At 42.3% G+C, this 20969-nt stretch overlaps 1 protein-coding gene across 8 annotated transcripts in view; it reads right to left on the bottom strand.

The window, feature by feature from the left end:
- Positions 1–20969, bottom strand: part of usp32 (ubiquitin specific peptidase 32) — a 57984-nt gene that overhangs the window by 6075 nt on the left and 30940 nt on the right. For 2 of the 8 annotated variants that reach the window (XM_039821277.1, XM_039821335.1), the window contains 23 exons: positions 20372–20503; positions 20103–20210; positions 19663–19778; positions 18940–19002; positions 18504–18587; positions 17726–17787; positions 17511–17613; positions 15644–15860; positions 14959–15140; positions 14223–14363; positions 12488–12653; positions 10882–11039; positions 8967–9048; positions 8732–8806; positions 7455–7593; positions 7257–7362; positions 5848–6021; positions 4589–4763; positions 4354–4505; positions 3069–3180; positions 2761–2960; positions 691–875; positions 140–226 (listed from right to left, as the gene is read on the bottom strand). In XM_039821277.1, the coding sequence (XP_039677211.1) occupies positions 140–226; positions 691–875; positions 2761–2960; positions 3069–3180; positions 4354–4505; positions 4589–4763; positions 5848–6021; positions 7257–7362; positions 7455–7593; positions 8732–8806; positions 8967–9048; positions 10882–11039; positions 12488–12653; positions 14223–14363; positions 14959–15140; positions 15644–15860; positions 17511–17613; positions 17726–17787; positions 18504–18587; positions 18940–19002; positions 19663–19778; positions 20103–20210; positions 20372–20503 (3019 nt within the window). The remainder of the gene's footprint in view (positions 1–139; positions 227–690; positions 876–2760; positions 2961–3068; positions 3181–4353; positions 4506–4588; positions 4764–5847; positions 6022–7256; positions 7363–7454; positions 7594–8731; positions 8807–8966; positions 9049–10881; positions 11040–12487; positions 12654–14222; positions 14364–14958; positions 15141–15643; positions 15861–17510; positions 17614–17725; positions 17788–18503; positions 18588–18939; positions 19003–19662; positions 19779–20102; positions 20211–20371; positions 20504–20969) is intronic. The other 6 variants (XM_039821289.1, XM_039821308.1, XM_039821316.1 and 3 more) reach the window with 6 other exon arrangements.

Raw genomic sequence — 20969 nt, 5'->3', positions numbered from 1 at the left:
TATGACCAAAATCACCATACATATATCATATCATACATCATATGAAAATCTAGACAATGTCTCGTCACCACCAGATACATTACTCCCTAATTTGTGTGTATATGAAATACTCTGTACCATACAGGTAGGTATGTCTTACCTGTACCAAGGACACCAGGCACAGGAGTTGCCATCCTTACCAACAACCCGTAAAGTAAAGGGGTACTGGTAGCCCATACTGTCATCACTGCAGAAAAGGAAGAAAAAAAAAAAGAAGGAGAACATTCAGTTTGGATATGTTTTTGACACTCGACACTCAAGAACGTTGTGTGTTACAAAACAATTTCACGGTTTTATTCTTATAACAAGGCACTGTTGGCAGTTAGTTGTTCCTTCCTAGTTTGTTTAGGTAATTACACTAAACAAAGGAGCGGAAATGGATCAGGCTTTAGATAGCGGATACCGATGAGCCCTGCTCCTGATAGTGCATATCTGCTCAGGACATTCCCAATCATCTTCACTTCAGATCTAAAAAAGACAAAAGACACTTTCCTCTTGGTAAAGATACTCGCATTGCATTGTGGTGTTTTTAGCTTAGATTAGCACAAAGAGTGGAAGTGGGGGATAACTGCTAACCTAAATGTAGCTCCGTCAACAGCGGAAAAATTCACAAAAAATATATTGGTAGAAAGGAGAAGAGCGAAGGCCTACCAGTCCTGGGCGTGGTTGCTGGCTTCCTGCGGAGGCAGTGGGCTGGCCAGTCGGGACACTTGGATCCAAACGGCATCGTACAGATCCTTCTTACTGGTGTGGACAGTGCAGGGAACTATGAGCGGCATGCCGAACAGACTGGGCCGGTTCTTCTGAGAGGACAGGAAGTACAGCTCCATACGCATCTGAAGGGGCAACACAAACATTTAAGTTTCACTAACAGCTGGGACACAGTCAGGCACGTCATTTCTTTTGGCTAACGATCGCCGATAGAGCGACTACAACTAACTGCTGGAGGATACATGATGTAAAGAAATTATTTTGTAACATAAATAATTCGGCAGAAATACATTATTTAAACAGCATTCATCCATTCAACTGTAAAATGACTGACAGTATTTGTTTTGCACATACAGTGCCTTGCGAAAGTATTCGGCCCCCTTGAACTTTTCGACCTTTTGCCACATTTCAGGCCTCAAACAAAGATATAAAACTGTAATTTTTTGTGAAGAATCAACAACAAGTGGGACACAATCATGAAGTGGAACGAAATTTATTGGATATTTCAAACCTTTTAAACAAATAAAAAACTGAAATATTGGGCGTGCAAAATTATTCAGCCCCCTTAAGTTAATACTTTGTAGCGCCACCTTTGGGTTACATTACAGCTGTAAGTCGCTTGGGGTATGGCCTCTATCAGTTTTGCACATCGAGAGACTGACATTTTTGCCCATTCCTCCTTGCAAAACAGCTCCGAGCTCAGTGAGGTTGGATGGAGAGCGTTTGTGAACAGCAGTTTTCAGTTCTTTCCACAGATTCTCGATTGATTCAGGTCTGACTTTGACTTGGCCATTCTAACACCTGGATAGGTTTATTTGTGAACCATTCCATTGTAGATTTTGCTTTATGTTTTGGATCATTGTCTTGTTGGAAGACAAATCCGGCCCCAGTCTCAGGTCTTTTGCAGACTCCATCAGGTTTTCCCCAGAATGGTCCTGTATTTGGCTCCATCCATCTTCCCATCAATTTTAACCATCTTCCCTGTCCCTGCTGAAGAAAAGCAGGCCCAAACCATGATGCTGCCACCACCATGTTTGACAGTGGGGATGGTGTGTTCAGGGTGATGAGCTGTGTTGCTTTTACGCCAAACATAACGTTTTGCATTGTTGCCAAAAAGTTCGATTTTGGTTTCATCTGACCACAGCACCTTCTTCCACATGTTTGGTGTGTCTCCCAGGTGGCTTTTGGCAAACTTTAAAACAACACTTTTTATGGATATCTTTAAGAAATGGCTTTCTTCTTGCCACTCTTCCATAAAAGGCCAGATTTGTGCAGTATACCGACTGATTGTTGTCCTATGGACAGAGTCTCCCACCTCAGCTGTAGATCTCTGCAGTTCATCCAGAGTGATCATGGGCCTCTTGGCTGCATCTCTGATCAGTCTTCTCATTGTATGAGCTGAAAGTTTAGAGGGACGGCCGGGTCTTCGTAGATTTGTAGTGGTCTGATACTCGCTTGCACAGTGCTCCTTGGGATGTTTAAAGCTTGGGAAATCTTTTTGTATCCAAATCCGGCTTTAAACTTCTCCACAACAGTATCTCGGACCTGCCTGGTGTGTTCCTTGTTCTTCATGATGCTCTCTGCGCTTTACACGGACCTCTGAGACTATCACAGAGCAGGTGCATTTATACGGAGACTTGATTACACACAGCTGGATTCTATTTATCATCATTAGTCATTTAGGTCAACATTGGATCATTCAGAGATCCTCACTGAACTTCTGGAGAGAGTTTGCTGCACTGAAAGTAAAGGGGCTGAATAATTTTGCACGCCCACTTTTTCAGTTTTTTATTTGTTAAAAAAGTTTGAAATAGCCAATGAATTTCGTTCCACTTCATAATTGGGACCCACTTGTTGTTGATTCTTCACAAAAAATTACAGTTTTATATCTTTATGTTTGAGGCCTGAAATGTGGCAAAAGGTCGAAACGTTCAAGGGGGCCGAATACTTTCGCAAGGCACTGTATTGTACTGTACAATACAACGCACTGCTTTTGTATCGAGTTCTCACCATCTTTCTGTGCATGGCGATGATGTAGCCAATGAAGGGACTCTCCTGCACCGGTGTGATGTGTCCGTTGGCGACCCCGTTGTCCAGGGGCGACTCTGGGTTACAGGACAGCATGGTGCTGGGCCCACCGTTGGGGATGAGGACGGTCTTATTGCCCAGGTCCCCATTGGCAGCCGAGCCGTTGGCTATTGGGGTGATGTCTAATGAAGGGGGGAGAGCAAAGGAGATGACAAAATGGAGAAACTGTGGATTCAGACAGATCCATGTTGACAAGAGTGCAACGACAACTCGTGAGTGAACAGGTTTACCAGTCAGTGTGGGGGAGCTCAGTGACGTTGGTGAACCTGGCACCGGGATCTCAAATGCACACAGGAAGCCGTTAACAGACAGACGGACCTTGTGGTTGTCCTGAGGAAAGTTCTAAACACGAAGAGTTGGGACATCAGACTGCAGCACTTCGCAGTAGTACAGTAACAGAGAACACTGCATGTGCAATATGGAGCAACAGACATTATAAAAGGTTAAAACACACGGTTGTGAAAAGTGCCTCATCTCCTTCATTCACCCAAATTACACTTTATATACCTGTAGTGGCATCTAGCCATGCAGACAGTTTTGAAGTTTTAAAGGTCCCATGACATGGTGCTCTTTGGATGCTTTATATAGACCTTAGTGGTTCCCTAATACTGTATCTGAAGTCTCTTTCCCAAAATTCAGCCTGGGTGCAGAATTACAGCCACTAGAGGCAGTCCCACAATGAGCTTTCCTTAGGATGTGCCATTTCTGTGACTGTAGCTATTGAGGAGAAGAGGGGGGGGCAAGGTGGAGGGTGGGGGTGTGACCTTGACCAACTGCCACTTTGCTCTTTTGAAAGCCATGATGTCTCTCTCTCATGGGTGGGCCAAATTCTCTGGGCGGGCAAAGCAGAGAAAGGGGAGGTAACCTCGCTCCTTATGACCTCATAAGGAGAAGATTCCAGATCGGTCCATCTGAGCTTTCATTTTCTCAAAGGCAGAGCAGGATACCCAGGGCTCGGTTTACACCTATCACCATTTCTAGCCACTGGGAGACCATAGGCAGGCTGGGGGAATGCATATTAATGTTAAAAAACCTCATAAAGTGAAATTTCCATGCCATGGGACCTTTAAGATAACTGTTCTGATATGTTGTTAGACTTTTTGGTAACACTTTACTTGAAGGTATCTACATAAGAGTGTCATGACAGTGTCATGAACACATGACACTGTCATGACACAGTCATGACACATGAACCCTAACCCCAACTCTAACCCTAACCATAACTTGTCCTGACAAAAACCGAATGACACTTACTAAAAGAAGCTTTATGTCATAAACGTTTATGACTTGTTTATAATGTTTATGACACGTTCATGACAGTGTCATTTCACTCTTATGTAGATACCTCCAAGTAAAGTGTAACCAACTTTTTTTGTATTGAGTAAAATGAGCCTTTAAATTGCTATCTAACCGAGTTAGACACAAAGAATGATGTTGCCTCTTTCCCTCTGTGTTACCGGTTCAACTTTGTGCGAGACGAGGCCTGCAATGTGAACAGTGGAACAGCCTCAGTACCTTGATGTTGGAGGTATGGACTTCAGCCAGGAGGATCTGCTCAGGCTTCAGACTGCACAGTTCACTCAGCTGTTTCTTCAGCCCTGTGTACTTTTCATCCATATTCAACCGCAGGCCGTAGCGCACAGGTGTGGAGCCATCCAGTTTAATGACTACAAACAACAAACGTGACTTAGTTTTTGTCGTTTGAAAAAAAATGAATCCATTTTCAGAATCTTTCCTCCAGCCTTCTCACCAGTGATCTCCAGATGCATGGAGCTGTCCATGGGCAGGGGCAGAGACAGGAAGTTGAAGGGGTCGAAGCGAGCGCTGATGTGTCCGCAGGTCTTACACTTCACCTGGGACTTGAGCTGACCGTGAAACAGATCCACCACAATGGAGCGGTTCCTACGCAGGTGGTTCTCCCATGCCTTTAGGGTGGAGGAGCATTAACACAGACACAGACAGAATGGTGAGATCACACACACCAATACTCCCTCAGGACATACAGAAAACAAACAGAAAATCATTACCAATTTTTTGTATTATTAATTTCTGTGGGTCATCATGATTAGGTACCAGGAAGTACATCAAATAAGGGTGAAACAATGACAAATTTCGTCAAAATCAGAGTTTCATCAGAATCTCATCTCTACTTTTACATACTATGCTTCCCTCAATACTTATTATTGATCATACCGACCCACCCCTACCAACCCACCTCCCTTCCCCCAACCCACCCTACCATCCGCCCACCTCTCCCACCCCCGCCCCCATTTACCCGCCCACCCCAACACATTACCAATTTAAAGGAGAGCTTAGCTAACGAGCTGACTGGTATTGACTGCTCTCTTCCTCTTATCCTTTGACTCTCAGAATGAAAAGCAGAGGCGGTGACAGCTTATTACCTCAACATCCCTCCAAGGAGGGGAGGGCTCAGCTCTCAGTTGAAACTGTACCATTAATGGTTCAGAGAGGCCTGATGCTCAAGTCATAACAGGCCTATTCCCCCTCTTTGGCTTTTACACTATTTAATTATCTCTCCTGCAACTGAATTAGTCTGTCTGTCTGTCTGTCTGTCTGTCTGTCTATCTGTCTATCTATCTATCTTAAAGTCAAACAGACAAAATCCATGAATATGTTTTCTTATGTTGACTACATTATGCACCCTCCACTCCAATGTGATTTATTTTTTCTCTGCCTGCTGCGGCCGAAAACAACATTATGAGAGTCCTAACATTGAAGCCAACCAGTAAAGTTGCAGCCCGGACTGCTAAACAATGAGCTGAAACTCACTAAAGCCGAGGGAACGACTTCACGACTTTGTGTGTAATCACTCTTGCAGGAAAGGTTTACTTTGCATTTGGTGTAAACACACCATAAGACAGCTGCGTTCTTACTATGAATTCCAAGCAGATTTATATTTATCTGTCCAAACTATTATGCCAGAGCGAGAGAAGTAGTATTCATTTTATTTGTAGACAATATTATTTGAACAGCAGCATGATCTCTGACCTCAGAGGCCACCTCCCAGTCAGGCCGGCCATCGCTGTCCTTCAGCTCCACGTAGGGTTTCTCATGGACTCTGTTGAGATCTTCATGGAGACCATCCAGCAGGAAGGCGAGCAGCTCCTGGGAGTCCTGCTGCTGGAAGCCATTAAAGCGTGGGGCATACTTTGCTATGGTCCACTGGAGAGGAAGTAATGACATCATAGACGTTATTTCTATATAAATGTTTAAAGCACTTCAAGGGCACACTAAAAGTCCTCCTTTAGCACTTTCACAAGTTTAGACACAGCACACAAACACAAGGATTGTGATGCAGCTTGCAGAAAGGTGAAGAGTTATGTATCAAAAATGACAATACCTGACCAGACGTGTAAACCACTAAGAAGTAAAGAAAGTTACTGCACACTGAGGGCCAGCTTTTGCGCCCACTTCAGGCGTATTTGTTTCGCAACGTGCACGTAAAAGCATGGCGAGGTATGTACAAACAGGTAAAAGCGCAGACTGCCTGTCGCGGTGAGTGAAAGTGGCAAATTGCACTTTTCCGTGTCATGCATATGCATTCACTGGAGGGTGAAGGGGAAAGTGGGAGTTTTCCATAAAGAGATGGAAGGAGAAGCATAAAGTGCGCATATGCCTCCTGGTGAAATGGCAGCAGTAATCCGAGCAAGACGAAGACAGAGGTCAAGGAGACGAGCTGAAAGGATTTTTGCCACAAGGATCACACTTTTTCAGTTGAGTGAACACGAAATCATTCAGCGTTACAGATTAAGCAGCCATGCAATATTACAGTTACTGGAAGAAATCAAATAGGACATTGAATCACCGACTCAGCGTTCACATTCCATTCCAGCAGTTGTTAAACTCCTCGCTACATTACAAATATTGGCATCAGGATCATTTCAAACAGTCATAGCATCAGCAGTGGGGATATCGCAGTCTGCACTCAGCCGTATCATAGCACCAGTACTTAACGCTTTGCTACAGCGCACTAGTCAGTACATACATTTCCCCACCACTAATGCCGAAATAACAACCATGGCTAATGACCCCGTTACACAACCCAACAACAGCAGCTCAGCAAAATTACAAGCGGGCACACATTCAGGGGTGATTGAGCGCACATTTGGGGTCCTGAAAAGCCGGATGCGCTGCTTGGACCGTACAGGTGGAGCGCAATTTACGGTATAGTGGGCAGAGAAAGGCGCTGATTACCCGATGAACTGCAGGTTTGGTAAATACGACGTAATGTGATGCGGGTTGGCCATGGCGCTGATAACGCTACTTTCGCAAATGGACGTACATCTGGCCCTGACAGCTTTAAAACCGATGCTGCTCTAAAAACGTACCAACTTCTCAGTTTGTATGGCAGACTGTCTTTAACATTTCACGGGTCAGACCGTGATGCAAATGCTTACCCTGAGTTTGAGTGGAGCCACATTCTTCTGTGTCCCGCTCCATAGCTCCATCACCAGGTCACCATAACACTTGGCCATGTGACCTCGCATCCCGATGGGGTTGGTTCTGAAAATGCACCAACACGACCCAGTGAAAATGAGAAGTTCGGGAGAATGGTGGAAAGATTTATACCAAAGTGATACACTTTCAAAACGCACCTGTTAAGCTCATAGAGGTGTCTTCCTGAGATGAAGTAGTCTGTGAGAGGCTTGGTGTTGCTCACACACTGGATACTGGAGTTCATGAAGCAGGTGTTGCCAAGGTTACTGAGGCCAGTGGCTCCTTTCTCTGTGGGAACTGGGATGTAAAACAAGAACATACTGGTCAAATTTAAAGCAACATGCTTTCTTTACTGACCAAAACCAATGACTTAATATCTTTTACTATTGCACATATGAGAAACTGTTAAAAATTACTGTACAGCGTGACAGCTAAATGCCAGAGTTTATGGACTCTATCTTACACCCGGCACAAAGCGGCGCACAGCTGTCATTGCTAGTTTCAGACCGACGCAGTTGTTTCATGCTCAGCGCCCATGTTGTGTAAGTAGCATACTAAGTACATTTGGGGTTTTTGTTTTTAAAATGTGCTTTGGTCTTAGAGTTTAAAGGAACACGCCGACTTATTGGGACTTTAGCTTATTCACCGTATCCCCCACAGTTAGATAAGTCCATACATACCCTTCTCATCTCTGTGCATGTCGTAACTCTGTCTGACACCCCTGGTTTAGCCCAGATCCTGGAGGTAACCGGCTCCATCTAGCCTACTGCTCCCAATAAGGGACAAAATAACGCCAACATTTTCCTATTTACAGGTTGTGATTTGTATAGTCACAGCGTGTGGGGGATACGGTGAATAAGTCCCACAGAAAAGTCCCAATAAGTCGGCGTGTTCCTTTAAAGGTTTACAGATTAGTGATAGGTTTGGATTGCAGTTGAGTTTATTCATTCTGATTAATAGCGGATGTGTTGCAGGAAATAATACATCATTAATGAGGAAAATATGAATGACACTCTCTAAACATGGCAGAGGAGAGCAGAGGAATACAGTTTTTCAGTTTTGCTGCTTAAATGTCCCACGATATTTGCTGCAGTAACATTACCGCGCATGGAAACATTTACAATTACCGAAAGCAGCCTCTCAAATCCAAGTATTGCAATTAAATTCCACAGATTACATTTAAATCATTAGATGTTGTTGTAGGCTCTTATGTTTTGACAATAATTGTCTCCCATTTGCCTCCCACTATTATGCTACAAAGAGTACATGTGCAATTACTGAAAGATTTCCCTTAAAAATTAATATTTGCCTAATAGAGCACTGTTTCTATCCCACCAATTAGAGCATCTTTTTTTCCAAGACAATACCTGACGGAAACTACCAATCTGCCCGTTTACAAATGCACAATAAGCTCATCCAGTGTCTTCCTGCTTACCTTTGTGTCTGTCCATCTTACTACTGTTGGCAATGAAAGACATTTCCTCAGGCCAGCTCATGTCTTTGTTCCTGACTGTGGAGGAAGAAAGGGATTTCTGTGATTAAACCAGTTCACTCGGACTTCCATGTGCCATTATTTAGAATCACTTGGTATGAATGAAATTATCTGTTGATATTACACTTTATCTGTCTGTTAATTCTGGAAAGAAATGTAAGAGGGAAGTGCTTCAGACCTTCAATAACTAGCTGCTGCTCATCATAGATCTTCAGGCTTTCCAGTGTGTGATCTTCATCGTCCAGGAGGGTGAGGTAGTTCTACGGGACAGAGAGAGGAGAGAACATGCTGAAACCACGAGGAGTAACTTTTGATTTATTAGGACTATGGAATTATTACCTTGTTGTTTTTTCTTCTGCATCGGTTCATTTTAAAAGGTACCATCAGACATGGTCGTAATAACCTCATAGGGGACCTTAACTTAATTAAACATAGATCATTTTAGAAATATGCAGCATGAAACTAGAAAACTGAAATTATGAAGGTCTTGGATCTAGACTTTGGGACTCTTTTTAAGATACAGCCTCACACTAAGATAATAATACATGCCCCACCTTAACAGCCCCCAGCTGATATTGTGCCTTGGTGATATATTCCCTAATACATTCTCAGTTAAATTAGCACACACACAATATGACTATTTGGAGCCCCTGTTGTTTTCCTGCTTTACATTATGAATTTAACTGTTGGCAACAAGCTGGCCTTTAATCGTGAATAGTGATGCAGGTGTTTTTGGACTCAAGTTGCCACTAGCTCATTGCTGTAACCTTTTATGACAGCTATTATGTTTCTTGCATAAAATGCGGTTGGACTTGTGTCAAACAGCATATATAAAGCCTTGGCTGGATAATCAACTGATTAAAACAGGCAACCGTCCCAAGGCCCCTGATCTCCAGAGGCCCCAAAGGCCCCAGGTTCACAACAAGTTTTAGGTCATTTGATTTATTGCAAATTTGTTTGTTTGGGAGTTTGCACCACAAAAGTACTTTATTAACTGGGTCCTACAGTGTGCATAACCATGTAATCTTATGGTCCTGTCTTGTAGGGGGACCCTGTGTTAATTATCTTTATAATGTGCTCACATTGTTCATTTCATTTCAAAACAAAGTTGTGACATACTGGAAACCTGGGATCATGTTGTAGGTGAAAAAATTAGTTTTCAGTGCTACAGTGAACCTCCTGCCAACATTATCCACTACCTTCATCGTTATGAAGTATTGTGTCATATACTGGCTAGGGCTGCACATTATATTGTTTTGTTACACTTTTTTTTATCGTCATCGCAATATCAACTGGCGCAATGTACATATCGCAAAAGGCTGCGACATAACGCGAAAGACACACAGACATTTTTTATGTTAGCTTTTTAAGATTATTTTGGGGCATTTCCCTTTATTAGATAGTGACAGTGTATAGACAGGAAAGTGGGGAGACAGAGAGAGAGAGAGAGAGAGAGAGAGAGAGAGGGACACGCAGAAAAGGGCTGCAGGTCGGATTCAAACCCGGGCCGCTGCAAAGGACTCATGGGGCGCACGCTCTACTGGGTGAGCTAGAGGCCGCCCCATTTTTTATGTTAGTTGAATTTATTTATTTTATTTATTTATTTTTTATTTAATTGTAACAAGAATGCCTTACACATGATAAAAGGACATCAAATACAATCGAGGATAAAAACACGATAAAGTCCAAGACTTATTTCCATTGTGGTCCTCAAAAGAAAGAAAATATCAGTAGAAAACGGCCCTTTAAAATGTAACGGTCATTCTTTTTTTTAGTGCTGCCTGTTATATTATATTCAACGTTCAATTTGTTCAATAAAAGAATGTTGGAAATTATTTCCTTTTGTTTGTTTTAAATTCAACAAGCAATTTGTTGTATATTAGCGGAATACTGAAAGCAGCAGAAATGCACAACTGAGTACACTTTAATATCTTTGTTTATCGCAAGTAATATAGTTATCGTAAAATATTCAACGTTATCGCATATTTTCCTCATATCGTGCAGCCCTAATACTGGCTTACCAATATGTGATATTCCATAAAAGCCAAATGTATAAAAGTAATGGCGGCTCTTGAGGCAGCTGTGCGGCCCACCTCACTGTTGTAGAGCCAGAGTCTCATGTCCTCTTCCTTGATGCGGAGTCTCTGGGACAGGTAGAGGTGGATGTCCTTGATGGTGGCCATGCGGCTGAAGCAACCTGTGTAGGCCAACATCCTCTTCAGAGGAGCGTTGGGGGATGGCACGTTACCTGCTAAGGTGCACAAACAAGACAGACACATTTCATTTGACTTTATCTTAGCTGGAGGGACTTCAGCTGTGACTGAGAAGTCCTTGTGTGTTCAAGCTCACAGATGCAAAAAACTGATCGATTCCGACAACAGCATTCTGGTGACTGAGGATTAGTTGTAAGAAAGCAGCAAGAAAGTTTTTTTTTTTTGTCAATCAGCGCAGACTTGATTGGTCAATCAACTTAGTGGAATTAGTGGACTTGGATTGGATTAAATCAAAGACAAACCAATCAATATCATACCTGTTTTTTTAAAATATAAGTATACACATTTAAAAGCTTTACTTAACTGATATTGACTTCAACATTAATTAAACTAGTGATTTTAATATTTGATTTTTTATTTTTCTATCTACACAGCTTTGCTATTCAATTCTGCCACTGAATGAACCATCCCGCAACACTTGTTCGAGTGCTCTACTATTGTCTCAGGCTGTCAGGAAGACATAATGTGGAATATGATGCAAAATTAGATCAATTTGAGATATTTAGCCACATGCCTGAGAGAGGGTCTTAATGTCCAGCAATGACAAGCCGCTGGCTGCTCAGACAGATTATGAATCATGATAGAAGCCCAAGCTCCACTGGGGACTCAGGTCTGCCCTGTGGCCTGAAACCTGATCTGTTGACTTGATTTGCACCAGCGCTCTCATGCTGAGTGCTGATGCCATCCCCAACCTGATTACCCAGGAGCAACTGGGTACATCTCCACTTTATGCTTTGTCATATGCTTTCTTTTTGCAGTGAGGCTATTTCAGTTGATACTTGTCCATTTTATCCATTTAGATATCACGCAAGGGGATAAACACTGGAGTGAAATCTAGCTTCAATTATTGTGAGTAAGTGGGTCTGAATATAAGATTTCTATCGTGAGTACATTGGACCTGAATTGACTGAAGTGGAAGTGACTGTAATTAAAGTAATTGATATGGTACAGCATACTGTCATCAACCTACATATACCAGAGCGTCAGTCGACACTGATTAGACTGAGGCAGATTCAAATTTGGTCAGTTTTTACGTGTTCAAAAAAACGTACGAGTGATTTACCAAAGGCCAAATCCAAATTTTTTCTTCCCAACAATTTAAAAGTTTCTATGATTTGTATTGTTTTTATGATTTAGAATATTTAATGATGCAGATGAGTGTAGAACACTAGAACAAGTGTCGTCAAAACTAATCGTCAAAAGGTCTGTGAAGATGGAAAAGATTTGAATTATGCAACTTTTAGAGTGATCAGCAGTCTTGCCCCTTCACAGATCATTGGTTCTGTCCACTGCCCACTTCAGAGAACTGCCAGGGCTGGATCAGTCCACTCCAGGAGGATTAAAAGGGGGGGAGGGGGGGATGCGGGGTAGGTCAATGAAGCATTTGTCGACGGCTTGCTCTGGTCTTGCTGCAGGCTTACGTTACCTCTTGGTGGGGGTAAATACGGTGGGAACATTCGCAGGCTGGTCATACCCATATTGACCCAGATGTTGGACTGGGGGGAGCGCGTGGCCGGCTGCTGGCGGAGGAAGAGGAGGTAGCGCGGGAAGAGCTCCAGCTCTGCTTGGCCTGTCTTGCTCTCCAGGATAACCTGCAGGGGTGGAAGGGATTTTTGTTTTACTTTTCATGTATGGAAACCACTGGGTGCATTGATCAGTCTGTCAAAATGTCATCAGTTGTTGTGTGATCACTACGTTTCACTCTCTTTTAACGAACTACTAAACTATATGTAGGACACAAAAATCTTCACTTTCTGATCCATCAGGGGAAATTCCCACACTCGCGTGCAAACGTGCATGTGTTACCATGGTTATTAAATGATGTTCCATAATAACTATAAGAATTGCTTAAGAGATTGCATCCTTGACAGTTCTCCCAATGCATGCACTGATTGTGCACCACAGTTTAGTTGCAGCTGGATTGAGAGCCACCTTTTCAAGCCAAACCTGTGCAGTTGTTTAGTCTGCGACAGACTTCGAATTACAGATTTCACACAGGCCTACACAAACCACAACAAACCCGACACACCAGAGGTTGTTTGAACCTCACTGAATAGTCCAGGTGTGAAAAGCACCTTAAGGTGCTGTGAAAGGCATCCAAACGTGAGCATCTTTGGTGATGTTTAGCTGTTAAGCCTGTTAAGCCAATTTTTTGAGACATGAGTAGATTTGGCGGCCTGTAGATAGATAGATAGATTTATATTGATCCCAAAAAATGGGAAATAACTGAAGGCAGCAACTTGAGCAGTGTGTCTTGGTTGGGTGGCACTACTCTCTATATAGACAAATAAATGGCTCATCTCACTATTAATCACTTATTTTTAAACTGAGCTGTTCTTTAGACTATAATGCAGGGGCAAATACAAATACTGGCATCTGACTGTGACCAGTTTCAAATCACTGCATATAGCCCAAATTTATATTAAGGGTCCAGAGCATCCATTAGAGTCATTTACACTATCAAAATTATTTTTATTAAGGTTTAAAGGCAAAAACAATATTTACTGTTTTCATCTTATGGTGCACATCCGCTTAACAATACAATAAAAACAGTATATATTGTTTTTGCCTCAAAATAGATGATAGAAGATAAGCAACTTCATTCTCGTCAAAGCAAATCTCAAGTCAATTCACAAAATTTAAAACAAATTGCAAAAGTCAGTTGCGAGTCCTTCAGGTCTCTGAATGCTGGCGAATAGGTTTTGTTTGTGCATGTGCGTGTGCGTATGTGTGTGTATATGTGTGTGTAATAATAACAATAGAGTGAAAAAATGCAATTTCCCAGAGAGGGATTAATACAGTATGCCTTCCTTGTTCTCAATTTACAGAACGACTTCCTGGTTCAACTCAAACCTATTGCGCAATGACGGATAATTACTGATATTGCCCTTACTTTCAGTTTTAGTTCAAAATAAGGTTGTTTACAACCATGTCTGATTGCCTGTCCATGTGTGTTTCTTGCACAGTTGGATTTTGTTGAAAGATTTTTCAAAAGTAAGACCTTAGTCGTAATAATCCTTTAAGTCTGACTTGTTCAAGTCTGACAGCTCTGCTCTTGAAAGTATACTGTGATGTTAATACTGACCAGTTGCATCACAGTGTTAGTGAGTTTCATCAGCTGTTGAGTGTGTATGTGTATATTTCAGACTGTATTCACTCACCGGTCGAGGCAGGCTGAGGTTGGCACCGTACCAATGGTAGAGTGCCCGCCACACCGGCTCAGGCACCGTCTCAAAGTCTCTACCAGGCACCAGCTGCAAGGAGCGCTTCAGCCTGCCACCCTCCATGGTTAACGTAGGGGCCTGCAGGGGCACAGCACAGAAATCAGCATTTAAATACGTGCACAAAAGACCCTATTCTGCCTACTTGAATTACATATAATAGACAGAGACGGTGCCCTAATGCTATGTACAGAATGGCATCCTGCTATCATTACAGCATAATGCAGAGATAAGACAAAGGAAAAAAGAAGCACCATCTGGTCCCTGAGAGCCTTTGCCATCAGAGGAGGAGTGCCTCCTAATTAGGAATCTCAGATCATTTCTTCTGTCAAACCAAAGAAGAAGCTGGCAAAATATATTCCTCTCCCACACGGTGTTCTGATGTAACCACCAGGATGTTAAGATTAGAACTGAAACTGAAATATCTTTTCATCCACAAATATAACACAAAAGATTCTCTTTTACACAATGAAAATGTGTACGCTGAAGCTACAGCTTATTACTACAGCTTATTGACTCTGTATTGCTCATAAACAAAACAAACTGAGCAGCAACCTCTCTCTCACACACACACACACACACACACACACACACACACACACACACACACACACGCGCACACGCGCACACACGCGCACACACGCACACACACGCACACACGCACACAGATCCTTGCCTTCATGGGGTCGGTATTGACCAGAGACTGGTTGTCGATGGCTCCAGGTCTTTGTGCTGCCAGCTGGGAGGGGAGATGGCCGTTGGCTCCAGAAAAACACTGATTGTTGTTGTCCGATACATTGGGCTGACGGGCAAAACAGCTCTCTGTAGCAGAGGGAGCTACCTGCGGGCTCAGGGCTGCTGGGTCAGAAGGCATAAGATGGAGCAATCAGGCCACACACACAGGGAGGAAAGAAAAACAGAAATCACACAGAAACAGAAAGTGTTAAAATTCAATCTACAGTCAAATTGGGATGTTTTTATTCAAGTGAACTCACGTGTTTTCTATGAGTGTGAACTGTGTAAAGATGCCAGTTCAAATGCTAAAAATAAATACAATGATAATACGTGTTTTGTATGTATAGTACAACTAGCCTCGCATTACCAGAGATCTCCACAGCGCTGTGTCAGCTCTGTAGTATGGCCTGGCTGCACGAGTTAATATTCTGGTATAGGGAAAAAATTGCTAATTCTATCAGTATTATATTGATGGGATACTCATCAATGTGCTGGTCTCTTTTAATTTGGGCAGCGTACTTGGGGAAAAAGGCGTTCGAATGCATGACTGAATTAAACCAGTGTGGACATTCAATATTTGTTTTTTTTATATGACATCTACTGTTATGTCAAGTGTGTTGACTGACCACTCTCTGTGGCTTCCGAGGCGCTGGACACAGCATCAGGCGACCTCTCCTCAGTGGGGCTGACTGGGCCGAAGGTTCCCAGTCCTCCCAGTCTGTCTGGTGGGCTGGGCTCAACAGTGGCTGTGGCCATCGGAGTTCGCAATGAGCTCAGGATGGACGGCTGCTCCACCACGATGCCCTTATGCTCCTGGACAGGGAGACAACAGCAGGGATCGCCCTGTCATTGTTTAAAGTGATATCTGTGATTAATGTGGGGTTTGCTTTCATGACAGTCACTGCTACTGTCCCAGTGTGGTGATGTTTCACAAGATGCAGTGAAAACTGAAATCCAAATCCAAATCTGTAGCACCGGCACTTTTGAAAGTGGGGTTAATAAAACGTAACACTTAGTACAGAAATCTGTGAACAAGTTATATATACATATACTGTTTATGTATGTCACATGAGAAGTTCTGCCGGAGTTGGAAAAATGATTCCTCTTGAATCCATAAATACTAAAGTCAATCAGCTGGAACATGTGCAATTTAAGTTTTTGAGAACCAAGGTAAAGAATGGAATGTGAGTGGTCAAGCAGGCTTTGCAATTAGATATAATAAGAAAAGATGATATGTTAAGCTTCACATTCGTATGTACAGTAGGCTCTGAGGTGAAATAGTCTTCAAGATGCAGTCAGGCTTACCTGTCCTTCCTCTGGCTGTTTTTGAAACACCACTTTAAATCATGTCTTTATTAAGCAACATCTGTTTTGTAACTTCAGTATTATTAAAAAAAATAAAAAGTAAAATCATAAACATTCTTGTACAAGTTTCTTGATTGTAAATTATTAAAATAATACAGTCTGGTTTCGGACCTCTAAATCACTGGCCACAGCTCAGATTTCTTTCAGTGATTTCAATAGGTCTACTGTTGTGCTCACTGACAGCTTTTTTCGAGTTGGAAAATCAACTGGAGCCATCCCTGAGACAGAAAAAAAGTTGGTGGAAAAATGAATGAGATTGACAAAAGCAAGCAATAGTGCGTAGTTTCTGTCACCCCCATGAGGAATTCTAAGTAATGACAACAACACTGTTAGCGCATCCACATGATACAAGCCTTCCGTGATCGCACACGCGCCCCGAGCCCTCGTCCACGAAGTTGCTAGTAGCTAAAGACGACACAGAGGATTAAAAAAAAAACACGATTGACTCTTCAGAAAAGATAATTATCTTCACTCGAGCTTCTGCGCGGGAAAGTCACCGGACGCCACAATCTTCTGAACATAGCCATACTGAGAAATACAGACGCGGTTGTGTGGAGCTGATAGCCTTAATTAGCTTTGTAGCAACTCATTTGGCAAGGGCTTGAATGTAACGGATGTTCATTAATATTAAAAAGTTAGGCACTGAAGCTTTAAGTCAAAATAACAACTATTAAATCAACATGTTTCTTTAATTACCAAGAAAACCATTAACTGCTCCAAGAAACAGCTGCCACTAACCACTTCTGTCGACAGAAAACAATCATTACAGATTGGTAAAATAACACACACCCCCAAAGAGTGAAAGGCTAACATAACCACAATATCAGACTGAATAATGGAAGAGAAAACAAAATGGCCATCCATTTTGAAATCTTCACTGCTTTTAACCAAAAGGTACAGTAACTTTGCCACATCATTGTCCAATATCATATACCTGAGTTAAAGACCTTGAGACTTGTTTTCAAATTGCTTTAGCAAGTTGTAACTATAAAAGTATCAATGAATATTTTTTCTAAATCGTTGTAATCAGATGCACTGTTAACTTGCCCTTTGCAACAATACACTGCATGTTAGGCAACACTGGGTATGACATTATTGAGCACAATACCTGTTCAAAAGTTGACTTACATATTTAACGTAGTCCTTCCACTGCTGCCACCACAGCATGGAGATGAGGAACCAGTTGTGACTTTGCTGCAGCCCATGTCTGCTCTCCCTCTCTAACCAACCCCTGCACACAAACAGACAGAGAGAAAAACAGAATAATGGAAAATTCATTAGGTCCAACTGCATATTCCTCAAAGTTGTATACATGATGACAGATAGAGAAGACAGGTATGTACCTGATGATTTGTCCTTCCTCCTCAGGACTACCAGGCCTGAGCCCCAGGACTATGTGGCAGACCTGGACCAAGACAAATACACAAAGATGTACAAAACATATGGAAAATTATGATTTTTTTTCATTTAGCATTTTCCATTTCAACACCAATACGAATTGTACAACTACTGTACAGTATAGCCGTTTTCAAACATGAACTCCGGACACTATCAGGAGAGTCAGGTGTAGACATTGGTCGAGGTTTCCCTTTCACACATGTAACACACGTCAGGCGCGTTCTCACTTTCTGGAAATACTATAATACGCAGATGACACGGCGCTCATAGCCGGTTCGTAATTAGGTCATAAACAACTGAGCCGCTTGCCGTTCCTTGAATCTGTCTGAGGATTTCGGCGTTGGTCCTTACTGACAGAAGTTTCGAACCTGGTCGTTGTGTCTCCAGTTAGACATTTTTGTTGCAGTCTTTGTGTAAATCACCCTTCTTCTTCACCCCATGTTTGTTTTTTTCCTGTTTCACGAGGCACATGATAGAAAAGTCATCAACATGCCCACTGGCTCGCCGTGAATAAACGCAATGAGCAGCTCTATTCACACATTGGCTTAATTGTACTTTACACCGACTTTGTACTAGGGAACTGGCGCGGATAAAAACTCTGTCTGATGTCCGATCCAACTGATTCAGACATTTGCGTTCTTACATACCACTCCAATGTCTAGATAATTTCAGGTTTGCAGTGCATGTGTGAAAGGGGCTTCAGTGGGTACAGTGGGAACTGACCTGGAAAAGGAGGTTTAAGAACTCATTGGCCAACGCACTCTTCACACTCCAGATCTGGTAGTCTTCCAGGGTCAGGTGACCCAGCTGGGGAGGAGTCAAAAACACAAAGCATACTCACATTTACTGTTGTCAAAATATAGCCTGCTTTACGACCTTGCAAGGTTGAAAGAAATGCTATGGTCATTGTGGGTGAAAATAGCATAGAGGTAAGACAAGAAGGCAGGGTGACTAGAAGGTTGCTGTGGGTGTACTGGGTAGCTCCCAGTGACAGTATGTGGAACTATATGAATGTGAAGCTGGAGTTGAGTGTAAAGTGGTGTTGACTTTCTCTGAATCAAGGACATAAAATCAATTTATATTATGGGGTAGAAGGCAAAGGATTAACTTCCTGACAGCTACATCAATGATGACTCTGTCACCAAGAGTTGTGTCTCACCTTGGTTGTGTCATGCATCCTCAGGATGCCCTCTACTATGTCTGACACACTACTGTGCAGCTCCTGCAAGGTAACAAAATATATTAGCATCAAGCAGCAAACACCAAACATAAATACCATATTAATAGAATATTTTTTGAATTCATGTGGCAATCCAGCATTTTCATCTGCCAGCATTACCTTTAAGTAAACTGCCAATAAATCATAGCCACAAAAAAATCTTGTCTAGGATATGATTGGGTGATGTCTCCTGGATCGGACTGTGATGATTATGTTCAAATTCAAAATTGATATTAACTAATTCATATTCAGGCATCTTGCTCCTGGCGACTGTATAGACTTATCTGTCTCTCCTCTTTGGGCACAAAACCTGCTACAGGTGCTATATCCACTATTACGGATCAAACTATGTCAGTCATCCTTTCAATAGTGACATTCTTTCACCAGAAATAAGGTGCATTACATAGACTGTAAAAGTTGTTCACAATTGTACCAGTAGCTCTGGGAAAAAGTGGTGAAAGGAAATGTGAAATGTAAAAACCAAAGAGTCCTAACTCAACGAGACAACATGAGGGACAACTAAATGAGGGAAAGTTTGATGTTCAGCATAACTTTAATAACTTTGTAGAGCAGGGCCCTCCACATACAGTCCATACCTACTTCTACATCTACATTCAGTGTGTGTGTGTGTGTGTGTGTGTGTGTGTGTGTGTGTGTACTCACAGGGAGTGTGTCTGTGCGATTGTCCTTCCACACCTCCAACAAGGCCACCACCATTTCATGGAGTTCATCTCGAGACAGAACCCCATCACGATCCACATCAAACACTTTGAAGCAAACTGGCGGTGAAAGAGAGTGATGTCGTGGTGAAATACAAATATGGTAATGAAGCACAATGCTGCCTAGAAACCCAACACTATGCTGTTTTGTCTATCAGCAGGACATCTAATAGAGTTCCATTTATGGCAGGGCAAATGTAATTTCAAGCACCATTAAAAATTCTGATGACAACGATGATTGTGCTCTAATGAGCTCCAGCACAAATCAACACTTTCCCTAACCATTTTTTGCTTTCAAACTTTCAAATAGACTGCACTTCTTATGATAAAAAGGCTTTGTGATCATGTGAAGTGTCTGGTTTTTATTCATTTGTAATGGCTTACATTTCTGCCTTTCAGCAATGGGCCCCCTACAGCACGCAGAAAGTCCACAAGATATCTCTTTAAAGTCGATGTGATTGTCCCGATTCTCATCGAATGCGTGAAACAAGCCTGGAAAACCAAATCAATAACACAAATAACATGTTTACAAAGCAAGTCTTTAAAGAGGGTTGTATTCACTGGTGAGGGAATGGATTTAAAAGCCATAAGGCCTACATACTGCACAGTATAGATTTACCATGAGACGTGTGAAAAGGTAAATATTGTCCTACCTTCACTCAGTGAGGCATGGATGGGAGGAGAGACCAGTGGGACAAAGGTTTCCAAGTCAAAGCGGCCGGTTCTGGACTGGGCTTTCAGTAGCCAGTAGCGCTTCTCCAAGTCTATAATGTCTGATTCCTCCACTGCAGGATAGGAAACAGAGGAAGCCAAAGTCAGAAATACAAACAGCGCAACGCAGTTGCATAATATTTAATGTAATATTATAAAACTGTATGCAACAGGGCGTATATTCACAAAGACTGATGCTGGTGACGGGTGGGTGGAGAGCTGTTATGGCAGTGTGGGAGTATGGAGAACACAACTGTGACACCACCACATACTGAGATACACTATTACATAATAGCTGCTGGGAAAGAAGAAAGACCTGTCCTGTGGCTCTCAGCAGAGCACCTGAGGAGAATCAGACCAGCTTGGTCATTATTCTACTATCATACATCACTTTAGTTTATCTACCAGCTTGACTAGGTGACAGTAGTTATGTTAACATTACATTCCTAACATTTCAGCAAAATTATCTGTGAATAAGTGCAGGTTTCCATCAACTACTTTTACACAAATGTATTCAAGAGGATGTAACACAATTACATA

The sequence above is a fragment of the Perca fluviatilis genome, chromosome 2, assembly GCF_010015445.1.
Source record: "Perca fluviatilis chromosome 2, GENO_Pfluv_1.0, whole genome shotgun sequence".
NCBI classification, from domain to species: Eukaryota; Metazoa; Chordata; class Actinopteri; order Perciformes; family Percidae; genus Perca; species Perca fluviatilis.
This window is presented reverse-complemented; position numbering and strand designations above follow the sequence as displayed.